This window comes from Petaurus breviceps, unplaced genomic scaffold (genome assembly GCF_028583685.1).
Source record: "Petaurus breviceps papuanus isolate PSGF00001 unplaced genomic scaffold, PetGlider_PUasm1.0 38, whole genome shotgun sequence".
Taxonomy (NCBI): domain Eukaryota; kingdom Metazoa; phylum Chordata; class Mammalia; order Diprotodontia; family Petauridae; genus Petaurus; species Petaurus breviceps.
The window spans coordinates 79,120,742-79,136,751 of record NW_027186304.1 but is presented as its reverse complement, the minus strand read 5'-3'; the positions used below and the strand labels follow the sequence as shown (position 1 = coordinate 79,136,751).

The window sequence follows — 16,010 nt, the reverse complement described above, 5'->3', positions numbered from 1 at the left end:
AGAGTGATTATAGAAAAAAATTAAGTAAAGAAATGAGATCAAAGGAAGAAAATTATGAAAAGACAACACCTTGGGAATAAGTCATAAAAAAATGCTGAGGAAAATAACTCTTTATTAAAAACAAAACTGGTCAAATAGAAAAAAAATACAAAAATTCAATGATGAAAATAACTCCTTAAAAACCAGAACTGGCCAAGTGGAAAAGAAAAAAAATACAAAAGTTCACTAACAAAAAAAATAATTCTTTAAAACTTAAAATTGGGCAAGTGGAAGTTAACGACTCCATCAGACATGAAGAAACAATAAAACAAAAACAGTAAAAGAAAATGTGAATTGCCTTATCATTAAAAAAACCTTCTAGAAAATAACTTGAGAAGAGATAATCTAAGAATTATTGAACTACCTGAAAGTAAGACTGTCCCAATATCCTAGAACCAGAGGGTAAAACAGAAATTGAAAGAATCAACTGATCATCACCTAAAGTGGTAAAATGAAAATTCCCAGGGATATTATGGTCAAGTTCAAGAACTCCTAGGTCAAAGAGAAAATAGTTCAAGCAGCCAGAAAGAAAAACATTCAAATGCCATGGAGGCACAGTAAGAATCACATCAGTATTAGCAGCTACCATATTAAAGAAGCAAATGACCTGGAATATGATATTGTAGAAAACAAAAAGCTGGATTTACAACCAAAAGTAACCTACCCAGCAAAGCTGAGTAAAATCCTTCAAAGGAAAAAAAAATGGATATTTAATGAAATAAAGAATTTTCAGTCATTTCTGATAAAAAAAAAAGCCAGAGATGAATAGGAAATTTGATTTTCAAAGATGAGACTAAAGAGAAGCATAAAAAGGTAAACATGAAAAAATAAGGTTAAATTCTTTACTTTTCTAAATGGAAATATGATGCAAGTATCTTCCAAGAACTTTATCATTATTACAACAGTTAGCAAGATTCTATGTACAGGATGTGGGAGTAATTTTGTTGAGATGACATTAAAAAATGTGTAGACAAGAAAGAGGGATGCTCTGAGAGGAGTTAAGGGAGGAAAAGAATGAGAGAAGTTATCTCATATAAAAGAAGCTCACAAGGAAGAACTTTTATAGCGAAGAGGAAAATGAGGAAGGAGAGAACATCAATCACATCTAAATTAGTTCAAAAAGTAAATATATATCTATATGTATGTATGTATAAAATATATACATATATGCCTGTGTATATAAAACTGGGAAGTATGAGGGGAGTGAGATAGGACAAAGGGAGGTAATAAAAGGGAGAGCAGATAAAAAGATGCAATGGTCAGAAGCAAAACAGACTTTAGAAAAAGGACAAGTTAAAAAAAGAGATAATTATAAAAAGAAGAAAATAGGATCAAGAGAAATGTACACTTTGTGATCATAACTGTAAATGTGAATGCAATAAATTAACTCATAAAATAGAAGTGGAGAGAAGAATGCATTAAGAACCAGAATCCAACAATATGTTCTTTACAAGAAACACACCTGAAGCAAAGAAACACACACAGAGTCAAAATAAAAATCTGGAGCAGAATCTATTCTGCATCAGCTGACAAAAGAAAGGCAAGGGTAGCAACCACAATCTCAGACAAAGCAAAAGCAAAAATAAATATAAATAAAAGGGATAAACAGGGAAAATATATCTTCCTAAAAGGCACTATAGACAATGAAGTAATGTCAATACTAAGTACATATGCACCAAAAGACACAGCATCCAAATTCTCAAAGGAAAAGTTAAATGAATTACAGGAGGAAATGGAGAGTAAAACTATACTAGTGGGAGAGCTCAACTTTCCCCACTCAGAGCTATAGAAATCTAACCATAAAATAAATAATAAAAAAGTCAAGGAGATGAATAGAATTTTAGAAAAGTTAGCTGTAAGAGACCTCTGGAGAAAACTGAATGGAAATAAAAAGGAGCATACCTTTTTTCCAGCTGCAAATGCAACCTACAAAAAATGCACCATGTACTAGAGTATAAAAACCTCAAGACACGATCAGAAAAACAGAAATATTAAGTGCATCCTGATTAGACCAAAATGCACTAAAAATTACATTTAAAAGGGTCTAGGGAAGCATAGATCAAAAATTAATTTGAAACTAAATAATCTACTCCTGAACAATGAGTAAGTGGGTCAAAGAAGGAATCATAGAAACAACCAATAATTTCATTAGAGAGAACAGTGATATAACATATCAAAATTTGTGGAATGCAGCCAAAGCAATATTAGGGGAAAAATTATATCTCTAAATGCATACATCACTAAAAGAGAAAGAGCAGATCAATGAATTGGGCATGCAAGTAAAAAAAAATTTAGAAAAAGAACAAATTTAAAATTCCCAATTAAACACCACAAGGAGCTGGTTTCATTTTTTTAAAGTCAATATAATAAACTATCAGTTAATTTGATTTTTAAAAAAAGAAATAATAACCAAATTACCAATATAAGATATGAAAAAAGATGAATTAACCACCAACAAAGATGAATTATAACAATTATGAGGTGATATTTTACCCAATTATATAGCAGTAAATCTAACAATCTAAGTAAAATTAATGAATATTTACAAAAATAAACTGCCCAGATACACAGAAGATGAAATGTTTAAATTAAATAGCTGTATCTTAGGGGAAAAAAATTAAAAAGTCATAAACAAGATCCCTAAGAAAAATACACAGAACCAGAAGGATTTACAAGTAAATTCTACCAAACATTTAAGAAACAATTCATTCCAAAACTATTTGAAAAAAATAGGTAAGGGGTCTTACCAAATTTCTTTTATGACACAAATATGGCTCTGATACCCAAACCAGGAAGAACAAAAACAGAGAAAGAAATATATAGACCAATTTCTTTAATGAATATCAATGCAATAAATAAATAAACAAATTAATAAATGAATGAATGAAATACTAGCAAGGAGGTAACAACAATATATCACCAAGATCATACACGATGACCAGGTGGGATTTATACCAACAATGAGGACTTGTTTAACATTAGGAAAACTATCAGTATAATTGACCATAACAATAACAACAAAAATTATATGATTATATCAACTGATACAGTAAAAGTCTTTGATTAATATGAAGGAAGGGAGCCTAGAAGTACCACATTTCAAATTATATTATAAAATGGTAGTCATCAAAACAATCTTGTACTGGCTAAGAAATAGGGAGGCAAAACAGTATACAACACACAGTAATAAATGACCATATTAATTTAGGGTTTGATAAACCTAAAGTTCCAAGCTTTGGGGGTAACAACTCAACATTTGATGAAAATTACTAGGAAAACTAGAAAGCAATTTGGAAGAAATCAGGCATAGGTCAATATCTCATATCATATACCAAGATGAAGTTAAAATGAAAAAATGACTTAAACATAAAGGGCGATAAGTAAATTTGGGGAGCACAGAAAAATGTAGCTGCCAGATCTACAGATAATGAAAGAATTTATGACCAAGCAAGATTGAGAATATCACAGGAAGTAAAATAGATCATTTTGATTACATGATATTAAAAAGTTTTTGTACAAACAAAAACTAATATAGCCAAAATTAGAAGGAAAACAGGAAAAAAATTATACAAAGTCTCTCTAATAAATTCCTCCTCTCTAAAATATATAGAGGACTGAGTCAAATTTATGAAAAAAAATATGTCATTCTCCAGTTGATAATTGATCAAATACAATAAACAGACAGTTTTAAGAATAAAAAATCAAAGCTATCAATGGTCACATTTTAAAATGGTCTAAATAACTACTTATTATAGAAATGCAAATTAAAACAACTGAGGTACCACCTCACACTTATCAGATTTGCTAACATGACAGAAAAGAAAATGAAGCCTGGGTGGGATGTGGAAAAATTGGGACTCTAATGGGGTAGAGCTATGAACTAGTCCAACCAATCTAGAGAACAATTAGAATTGTTCATTTATTACTGTGACAAAAAAGCTACAAAATTGTATGTATGTTTTGACCCTGTAATACTACTGCTGTGTCTATATCCCAAAGGGATTAAAGAAATGGGGGAAAAAAACCTATCTCTACAAAAATATCTATAAGTGCTCTTTTGTGGTGGCAAAGAATTGGAAATCAAGGGGATGTCCATCAATTAGGGAATTATTGAACAAGATGTAGTATATATGATTATGATGGAATACTGTTGTCACATAAGAAATGATGAGTAGAATGGTTTAACTTAAATCTTTGAAAAGTGCAATGAACTGATGCAAAGTGAAGGGAGCAGAGCCAGGTGAACACTGTACACAATAATAGCAATATTGTATAAAGACCTGCTGTGAAAGATTTAGCTTCTCTGATCAGAATGATCCAAAACAATTCCAAAGTGCTCATGATGAAAAATGCTATCCACCACAGCAGAGAGAACTGATTAGTTCTGAATACAGATTTAAGCGTACTTTTTCAACTTTATCTTTCTTATTTTCTGTGTGTGTTTTCTTTTGCAATGTGGATAATATGGGAAATGCTTTACATGACTTCACATGTAAAATTAATATTAAATTGTTTGCTTTCTCAAAGAGAGCAAAGAGTTGTATGGAAACTTGGAACTCAAAAAAATTTTAAATGAATGTTAAATTTTTCTTACATGTAATTGAAAACATTTAATGAAATATATTCAATAAATTAATAAAATAAAGTTCCAAGTCATTAAATGGTTAAATATCCTGATTTCAATGCCAAACAACACATAATGCAAGCACTCCAGGCAGAAAAAAAAAATACTTTCAATTATGGAGGAAATTCTATTAAAAGAGACCAGGATAACTGGGGCTTTTTGTGGTTGTTGTGCATTGATGAATAAAAATGAAAAGATTGAGAAGATCTATGAAAAGAGTGAAAAAATAATGGAATGTATCTTGAAAAGCTAAACAGATTGAGATGTATGACCAAAGTGAAATTCTGAAAAAATTAGCCTAAAAAGCAGTAAAAACTTAAGGACTTTCCAAAAAAGAGACAGGCATGTCATTCCCACAAAAATATACCGGAGGTGAGCAGAGCATTTGACTCATAAATGTTCCAATGATGAGAAACATAAGAAAAGTAAAAAAAACAACCAAATCCATCATATTTGTCTTCATTTCCATGTCTTATAATAATATTTAAGAGATGGGGTTATTGCAGCCCTGGTGCTCTCATATCCAGTGAATGTAAGGACCCCTAAAGTATATTGGAAGGGGTGCTTCTATCAAAGGTAGACTCCATGATGAAAATAAAGAAGGAAGATTAAGCAAAGAGAAAACAAAATAGGATAGGATGAAAGAAGAGGATTATATGACCATAGATCTTGAGCTAGAAGGGAAAAGGGAACATACAGTGTAATTTCCTCATTTTAAGAGCAAAGGTTCTGAAGTTCCTCATAACAGATCTAAAATCATATTAAAGTAAAATCATTCCATTTTTAATTTTCCAATGGTTGGTGGATAAATATGGATTAAACAGAAAAACCAGAATCTCTTCCTTCATCAAGAAAGCATGATAATAGCAACCTTGAATCCATACCCATAAGTTTTAAGTCTCCTCTAAACTTTATTGGGTTATATAGCAAAGTGCCATAGAATGAGTACTGGTATTTGAGTCAGAAGACCTAGGTCATTTCTAATTTCTGTCATTTACTGGCTGTGTGACTGACCAGTTCACTGCTAACTTCTCTGAATTTCAAAACCCCCTTCTGTAAAATGAGGCTCACAATACTTTGGATATTTATTTCAATGATTTTTCCTAAGGATCACATGAGGCAATATAGCATTAAAGCACTTTCTAACAATAAGTTCTATCTAAATAGAAGTTATTATTCTTCTCCATACTTTCTCTGCACTTAAAATAACATTGCATGTCATAGAAAGCATATTATTCTCCTTTCTGTGAAGGAAATTTAATTTTTATAGGAGAGCTAAATTTTGGAAGGTAGGCTATTTTAAAAGGCATAACTTTTGTCATATGGAAAAAGGGGAAAAAAACTTAAAGATTTTAGCTCTCCAAAGTATTCAAAATGTTGGGTTTTTGTTGTTTTAGTATAATTCTTGGTAGACTGACAAATTCTGCAATTTGAAAGAAATTAAAATTTTATTACAATTTTCAAGTCTTAAATACTGCAAAGGCAAACATCCCATTTTTATCATCCCAGCAAGGCAATATCTTATGAGGAAGGGAATTATTTTCAAGAATCAACTGTGAAACACACAATTATTTTAATTGGCATGGCCTAGTCAACGCTGAACTATGAAGCCACTACTGGTACTTGCAACAGAAAAGCACAGATAGATGAGATAAATCACCTTCCCTCAAAAAAGATCTCAAAAGGGTAGAGATAGCCAAAAGAAGAAGAATGGCATAGTAGAAAACAAGGTAGATATGAAGTGAAAGAGCTAGGGTTCAAATCCTAACTCTGCCACTTTACTGCCCATATAACCTTGGGCAAGGAACTTAACCTCTCTCGGTAACAATTTCTTCAACAATAAAATGAAGGGGATGGACTAAATGATCTATAAGTTTCCTTCCACCACTAAATCTGTGGTCTTCATTAATGGTTCTCTATGAATCGCTCAGGTTATACATGTGTGGACATTAATTACATAACTAAGTGGTAAGCTATCACTTGTGGGTAATTTACAGATAACTATGAAAACTTGCATGGAAAAACAATACTCTTAGAAAAATTCAACCACTTAGCTGAAAACACATTTAAAAACTTTTTCACCAAGTATTTAACATTGCAAAGTGGCTCATTTACTGAAAAGCAAGTATTGTACAATTTCAAATTCTGTGCTGGTTGTGAATCAAACTAATTAAAGGCAAGAGTTTAGATAACCCTCCTTGCAAGACTAAACCAAATGGAGGCAATCTTTATCCTATTTGACAACTATGACTTTCCGTAATTATAACTGGAAACATCTAACATACATTAAATACTAAATTTTGTACTAAACTTTAAAAAATCTTCCTTCTTTAAATAAGTCAGAAAACCATAGGATGTTGAAGTTGGAAGAGAACTTGGGGGTTATTTAGTCTAATCTCTTCATTTTGCAGATTAGGAAACTGAGGTCCTTGGTGTATATGTAGGCAACTAGGTTCTTTAATTCTTCTATGAACTGGACCCTAGATGGACTGCCTAATTTAGAAAGTCTCAAAACAAAAACTCTTAGAAAGATGTTAAACTTGTTTCCCTTCCCCTTACCCCATTCTTATCACAAATTCCTTTGCACACAGAGTGTGGGCAAGAGAAATAAAATATAGAATTGGGGTTAAGAATCATGCAATTTCTGAAGACCTAAACACAAATTCTGATATAGACCATGGCCACACTTAGGTGGGGACCAACACCGAGGCCTCCAAGAGAAGTATAAAGACAATTAAAAAGACCTAGGACTTTTTCAGATGAAACTGCAACCCAATAACATTGCCTAGGAACAGTAATATCATGTGTCTTAAAGATGTTTTTTGTATACATATCATATGTTCTTAAGTAGGAATGTAATCTCTTTAATAGCAGAAACCATGTGATATATTTCCATCACTTCCTTTTTACTAGTCCCCTCCCCCATGCCTACCTAGGACAGTAAACAGAGTAGTGGTGCCACCAAATTTCAATGTGCTACACGATGTATAGCATACTGTACTACTTTTAAACTTGCCACTAGGCTTCAGTATCCAGGTCTTAGCTATGAATCATGACTGTACCTCCCAGCCTTCAATATGAGACTGCCATTCCTCCAAGACTTCTAATTTTTCCATCTGTCTCTTGGCCTCGTTTATGTTGGAACAAACAGCTTTCATGGCCTGGAGGGCTTCCATCAGGACTGCATAGTCACTGTGTTTCCTTGGAGTCCGTTTCAGCAACTCCTGTTTATACACAAAAATAAATCACTCTTTGATCTTAGGTTCTTCAGTACAGCAGGTTCAAAACGAGTAGGAAGCAGAAACTGAAAAGATCATTAGAGCTATTTTCATAGATGGAATAATATCACAGCTTTCCCTGAGGAAAAAGAGAAAAATACTTTCCACTGTATGAATAAATGTTAACCTGATACATGTTTTTTTCTCCATCTTTCTTTTTTTCTCTGCATCAGCATTAATTTAATTTTCAAAAGTTAATATAGGTTCTCACTCCTTTTGGGACCTTCAATTATCTTACTTGGCAAGTAGGAGTCTTTCAGGTAACATTTAAATTTGTAAGTGTATGTAGTTAATAATCAACTGAATGATATACTAATGATATGTCCCTATAATCTATAAAGAGAATGCTAAATAAGTCATAGACCAATAGGCCTACATGTTTTAAATGTCACACATTATTTTACTTTGTAAAATGTTAAAAAAAAACTATCATCTACAACAAAGCAAAAAAAAAACCCAAACCTATTTTTCTTAAAATGCAGCTGAATCATTTATTATAACTCAAAACTGTGATAGGTGTCCTTTGTATTTTTGTCTATAAGTCTCTAGAATACACATAAACATATACTACATAAGAATGAGCCACATCCAAGGATTCCTCTGGAATTATGTTATGTTATGTTTGTAATTTGCTATTCAAAATAATAGAATTAGAGTAATTTTTAATCATTTAAATAAATGAAAGGCTCTGTCATTGTTTTCTAAAGGGACAAAATTATATCTTCACCCACTGTCTAGACAGTTGTGACCACATTGTTTTTTAATTAGTCATTTGTTTTCTTACTACAGATGCTATCATTATATTACTAACACAATTTTATAAGACACATATGAGACATTTTTCTTTGAAAAAGAGAAAGAGAGGCATTAAAATCCCCCTAACATACAGTGGGAAAATATGCAGTTCTTAGAACACATTCTTTTAAGTTCTGTTATTGTTCAAAATTCTGCCATCAACTTTGACCCTCTGTTCAGGACGTTCACACTCTGTTCTGAAAAGCTAACACCAGAGGAAAACATATTACATCACTATCAACATAATTTTTAAAAAGTTAAAATAGATTGTTATACCATAAAAGTCGATCTCAGGCTAACCAGGCCATTCTCAGGCCTAGTAAGTTTGGCAGAGATGAATATGAAGGTGCTAAGTCTTGTATGCCAAGCGTGGTCTATACTTTGTGGGAAAATGAGCCCACTATGTCCAAAATGCTACTCAATGAAAGGACTGTAAGGGTAACCCAAGAAAGAATATGCAGTTTGTCTGATGTAGGGCAGCAAAAAATTGGAAGAACAGAGGAGTCATATTCCTCTGCCAGGAATATAATTACTTCCCATGAAAAATACACTAATTGTCAACCCCAAAAATTTATGTTTCCACAAATGAAGCCAGCAGATCTCTTTAGCTCTACAACTTAACCATGCAGTTTTTCCTAGAAAAGTAAAAGGTAACCAAAAAGATTTTAGGACCATGTTTATATACAGAATGCCATCATAGCATAAACAACTGAATGAATGGATGGATGAAAAATGATTTATTAAATGCTACTAAGTGTTGGGGATAGATATGAAAAAAGCAAAGACAGCCTCTGTACTCAGAGAGCTTACATCCTAATAGAGAGACAATATAAAGGGGAATGGTACCTAGGGAGGGATGCTTTAGTTCAGAAAATTACAAGATGAGTAAGACATTAAAGGAGAAGACTGACACACTTTATACAGGAACAATGGGGGAATCTACAAATTATATATTAAAAAATAATTCCACTCTGTGAATAAGGACTATTCTGGTTTATATTTTTAAAATATTTTTGTTGTATTGTTTCAGTTCACTGAACAAGCAGAAGAATAATGCTCTTCTCCACCAAGACTAAAAGCTCTGATCAAACTTCTCTTCTACAAAGAAAACTCACATGTTTGATTGCTTTTGATATAAAAGACAAAAAAAAATCAATGGCTCTTGTGAAAATCAATCTTCTACTTTGCCAAGATCTAATGATCCCATTTATGTCACTTTCCTTTGAGATTGTTTTTTTCCCCATCAGGTATGTCCTCCTTTTTGAGTACATATTGGTTCTATCGGTTCCTTACTTGTGAGCTACAAATGCATGGAAGTCTCCCCTGACCCTAAAGGAAAGAAAACAACAATAGCAAAAATCTTCTCTAACATGCAATATTCCCTCAACTTATCATACTATCTTTGGGCAAATATTAAGATAAAATATTTCATAGTCATGGCTTCCACCTCCTCACCACACACTCATTTCTTAATCACTTGAAAAATGGCTTCCATTCCTTCAACTCTAGTAACCTTTAAGAGAGTTGCTTAACTGAGTTGTCTTCATATTTCTAAATCTAATGAATTTTTCTGTCTTCTTTAACTTCTGTGCTGACCATGCTGTTCAAATGCCAATGTACGTTTGCCTCAAACACTATTTTATGGAAAACTCACACAAAGTCAGAAGAAGAGATACAAGGGCACTCTCAAAGTATCTCTGAAGAACCCTGAAATTAATTATGAGACATAGGAAACACTTGCACAGCATAGGAAACACAGGCTCAGCATGGTTTGAAATCAAAGAAGGCTACATACTCTATGAGCAAACTCAAATTGAAGAAGCACAAAAGAAACCTGAGATGTGCAAATTTAGAGACATCTCCATTCTAAATGTTCGTATAATTTGTGCTTGACCTGTGCTAGAGCCTTCTGAGCTCATACTGGTCTGATTAGTTACAATCAGTTGGACTGTACATTGACCCCAATATAGTGATGTCATTTTGGTCCTCCAGTTATGAAGGTGACAACCATGACACTGTTGACCCTACGGTTCAATGCCCCTTTCTTCCATTTAAAAAAAATACTATACTCTTATTTCTCCTACTTTTTATCCTTTTTCTCAGTGTCTTCTCAAACCCAAAACATGACCACCTACACCAAGGTTTTATTCTTCATTTCTTTAATTTTGCTAAACATTCATTGTCCCTCTTTTCTTCTCTCTCCATAGTCCCTTAATGATTTCATTCACTACCATGACTTAAATTACCACTTAAAGTGAATAGCTTCCAAATCTTTATCTTCATTGAAAATCTCATTGGAGTTCTAGCTCTATGTCTACAACTGCCTGTTGAATAATCCATTTTAATAATCTAATAGCACCTCTAACTCAACATGTCCAAAACTATTCATTACAAAATTTTGAGTTAATAGGACATTAAGTTCATTTAGTCTAACCTATAGACTGAAAATCCCTTCTACAACATTAGTAAGAAATGGTCATCCCATAAAGACCTCTAGTTGAAGGGAAACTTACAACTTTCCATTGACAACAGTCCATTCAAGGTTTACATAGCTCTGCATATTAGGAAATTTTCCCTTTTGTGGAGTCAAAAAACAACCTCTTCAGTGTGCACCCACTGTTCCTAGTGCTGCCTTCTGAGATCAAGTATTAGAAATCTTATTTTTTTCTAGGTAACAGCTCTTCAAATACTTGAAGCTAGCTGTCATAATTCCCCCTAACTCTTCTCTTCTCCAAGCTAAATATCTCCAGTTCCTTAAACCAGTTCTTATCATGTAAGATTATCTCAATGCACTTCAAAATCCTGATTGCCTGCTTCAATTTGTCAATTTATTTCCTAAAATAGCTGCCCAAACAAAGCAATATTCCAGCTGTGGTCTGATCTGTAATAAAAAAGGATTGTTATCTCTCTAGCCTTGGGACATTATATCTATATTAGCACTAAGATCGTATTAACTTGGCTGCCATGTCACACTATTTACTCACATTGAGATTTAGGGACAATAAAATCCCTATATTTTTTCACAGAAAATTCTACATAGTCATGCATCTTTATCTTTTACTTGACAAGCTGACATTTTGAATCAAAGTGCAGGACTTTACATTGACCCCTATAGAATTTTTCTGTAGCTAATCATCCTAACATTCAAACTTGTCAAGATATGTTTTATTCCAATTTATCCATAAGGATGTTCAATTCAATTCACTTAAATAAGCATTATTAAATACCTACTACATACAGGGAAGAAATTGCACTGGGAATACAAAAGTAATTTTCCTGATATCTAGTTAAACTATAGCAAAAAAACTTTCTCAAAAAAATAATTGTGTGCAAAAATATTGATAGCAGCTCTTTTTGTGGGGGCAAAGAATTGGAAATGAAGGGGATGCCCATCAATTGGGGAATGGCTAAACAAGTTGTAGTATATGAATGTAATGAAATACCACTGTGCTATAAGAAATAAGGAGCAGACAGACTTCATAACAACCTGGAGACTTATACAAACTGATGCTGAGTGAGGAGAGCAGAACCAGGAGAACTTTGTACACAATTACAGACACATTGTATCTCTAACGACTAACTTTGATAGACAGGGCTCCCCTCAGCAATGCAAGGTTATAAGACAACTCCAAAAGACTCATGATGGAAAGGGATATCCACATCCAGAGAAACTACAGACAGACTATAGTATAGTGTAAACATAACTTTTTTATGCACTAGGAAACTAAAAGTTTCATGTGACTCCCTTTAATGTGATATTCACTTTATTGTGGTGGCCTGGTGTAGGGTTAATAGAATATAAGATCTTCCCTACCCATTAATAGGCCTATGTGACCACATGTTTGCTTTTTAACTTGGAACAGAGGCCCTGTTCCCAGGTTTAAAGGAACAGAGGTATTTTACCCTACCAGTAACAGACATTTTGCTCCTTTGAACTCTGACCCAATTCACAGCTGTGATACATCCCGTGTCAAGTCACATAGAGTCATCTAGGCACGTAGGCTCTCATGCTTTGCCGAGCCAACCAGGTGATGAATCTTTGTTTGAAAACTATATATATTCTGGGAGGTTGGCATTTTGCTTTGGGACTCACTCTTGGGAAGAATGTTTCACCTGAGGTCTTTTTGATTTCCTAGATGAGACTCTAGGTAGCTACTGTTAAGGTGCCCCTCAGCTTTATGAAGCCTGATGTTGGTGTTCTCTGATCTGATGATGTATGTAATTAGTTATATTACTCTGTTAAGACAGTTGGAGTCCTGTCAATTGGAACATTCTTGAGTGTATATCTTTCTACGTTGTTTATCTTTCTGATCTTTCTGCATTGTTTAATTAAAGTAAGATTCTCAACCCCTTTGAAGCTGTCTTTCCTTTAAAAAAAAAAGATCAAAGAACCTGTGCTAGCAGGTGTCATTGATCTTATACCTCCACAGCAGCCACAAGTATCATTAATGATATATCTGGAAACAAACCCCAAATCTCCATGGTTGCTGTTCATCCTTCATTCTCAAGGAGAACCAATGACATCAGAAGGGTGAAGTCTTGACTTGCAAGTGAATTGGATTTAAATGAGACAAAGCTGTGATCATTGGAGTCCAGTGGCAAGACACAGGTCAGGATGACTGGCAATAACCATGCAATGGGAGACCTTGGCCTTTTTAAGCTAAGGTCTTCTTTCCCAGGTCCCAATTTATCTAAAGCAATGTCCATTCAGTAAGGTATGTCTATATTCAAAGATGATTCCATGGGATGGCTAGGTGGCACAGTGAATAGAGCACTGGCCCTGGGAGTCAGGAGGACCTGATTTCTAACCAGATTGAGACACTTAACACAAAAACTAGTTGTGTGACCTTGGGCAAGTCACTTAACCCCAACTGCCCTCCAAAAAGGAAAAAAAAAAGATGATTCCTTCCTAAGTATGGGACTAAAAAGCCTACATTCATTATATATTCCTATTGGAATTTATGGGTTTATACATGCTTGAATGCACACCCTTTTTATATCAACTATGGTAGTACCTTGCCTGGCTGAGTAGACCTGCTTCTGCTGAGTGGAATTAAAATATAGACTAGCTAAGGAAATCATCTAAAGAAATAAAAATATAAATACCTTCAAAAGGAGAGGATACTTGCAAATTCTTTGTATTGGTGTTACTAAATATCCTTCCAATGGAACATCCGTGTTCTTCCTTCCTCCAAGCAGCATACAGTTCTAGGATAAGAATAAGTAATTAATTGAATTACCAAATCCTGAGGCTATGAAACTTTCCATTGCTATAAAATTCTCTGGAAAACTTGTGAAAACATATGATGAAATGTGGGGTTTTTTTCTTTATAGAGAACACATTCAATCACAAACAATTTTTTGAAAAGACGGTGGTGTCCTTTATATTATTTACACGAGCTAAGATGTTGCTCACAACCATAAACATTCTGAACTTATTGATTTTTTTCAATCACAGAATTTGTTAAGAAAGGACCTTAGAGGTCATTGAATTCAACTCCTAGACTTTAAAGATGGGGAAACTGAAGTCCAAAGCAGTGAAACAATTAGTGTAACAAATATTTCCTTGGCCAAGCCTAGATTGAAGTTCAAATATCTTATTCACTGGTCATGCATAAAATTGTGTTCTATGCACACAGTTTCTCATAAGTTATGGAGTAAACCATGAATTAAGTGACTAAAACAATATATACTACAAAAAAAAGGGAAAGTTTCTATCAACCTCAACTTGTGTAGATTTGGATCAAGGTAGCCATGAATGAATAAAATACATAAAAGGTTTAGCTGGAGCTACTGACTTAAACAGAGGCAGCCAGGTAGTAAAGTGGATAGAGTGCTGAGGCTAGAGTCAGGAAGATTTATCTTAGTGAGTTCAAATCCAACCTCATTCTTTTACTACCTAAGTAACACTGGGAAAGTCACTTAACTTTGCCTCAGTTTCCTCATGTGCAAAATAAGCTGGAGAAGGAAATAGCTAACCACTCCAATATCTCTGCCAAGAAAACCCCAAATGGGGTCATAAAGAGTCAGGTAAGACTAAAAAATGACTGAAAAACAACAATTATCTTTAAATACACACACACATACACACAATGGTTCATTTAAGGAAAAAGAACATCTAATTCGTGGGGGGAGCGGTATTGTAATAGCTAGCATAGCTACTATTTATATAATACTTTAAGGTTTATAAAATACCTTACATGTGTTATCTCTTGGATTCTTGCAAGAACTTGTTGAAATGGGTCCTATTATATCCATTCTACAGATGTGGAAACTGAAGCCAAGGTCTTAAGTGACTTGTGAAAGATCACACAGCTAGTCCTTCTCAGGAAGGACTCAAAGCTTTCTTCTTTCTGACTCCCAGTTCAGCATTCTCTCCACTGTACCACCTAGCTGTCATACACCCTTTAGAGTGCATATTGATTTAGAAAACCACAAATTTACCTTATCTATGTTGTTGTTGTGTTGTATTTTTATTTCTTAAATATTTCTTGAACTCATTTTAACCTGGTTTGGGTCTAACTCTACAGTCTCTCAAAAGATTTTTTTGGGTCCCACAGTGTGTTTGACACATCTGGCATAAGGAACTCCTGGATTGGAATTTCCCTCCACCAGTATGTCAGCAATTTTTCTGCAAATAATTGTCTAAGAGAGCTGACTGGAGATACAAGATCTGAGTGACTTGCTCCAAATCACAGTCAATATGTATTACAAGGAGGACTTGAACCCAGTTCTTTCTGGTTCTAAGGCCAGTTCTCTATTTTTATTTACTACATCACACTGCCTTCTTATGGTGGGTATTATTCCAATTTTACAGATGAGGGCACTGGATATATTGCTAGATCATGACAGAATTGTACATAAAACTCCAGCTTAAATCCCAAGTCACTACTTCACGTTATACCTTATTGCAAGGCAATCTAAAACTGTCATCCTTCAGTAAAAATGTTTAAATATAATTAGATGATAATAATTAAACTTGGCCTGAAACCTAGTCCAGTCCAACTGATAACAGAAAATCCATTACACATTCTCATTTCTCAGTTGGTTAATCAAATCACTATGAAAGGAGTCTCAAAATTTCAGTAAACATCACTGAGTAACCAATCACACTTTATGAGGAATTACTTCAGTTCAAGTCTACCAATGTTTTCAAAATCAACAGATATCTTTTAAGTACTTACTATGTGCTAGCCACTGTGCTAAGTGCTGAAGATACACACACACACACACACACACACACACACACACACACACACACACACACACACACA

At 33.8% G+C, this 16,010-nt stretch overlaps 1 protein-coding gene across 2 annotated transcripts in view; it reads right to left on the bottom strand.

Annotated features, from left to right (window-relative positions):
• PREX2 (phosphatidylinositol-3,4,5-trisphosphate dependent Rac exchange factor 2) overlaps positions 1-16,010 on the bottom strand; it is a 414,229-nt gene that overhangs the window by 293,918 nt on the left and 104,301 nt on the right. For both annotated transcript variants that reach the window (XM_069100083.1, XM_069100084.1), the window contains 2 exons: positions 13,843-13,944; positions 7,726-7,887 (listed from right to left, as the gene is read on the bottom strand). In XM_069100083.1, coding sequence (XP_068956184.1) covers positions 7,726-7,887; positions 13,843-13,944 — 264 coding nt within the window. The remainder of the gene's footprint in view (positions 1-7,725; positions 7,888-13,842; positions 13,945-16,010) is intronic.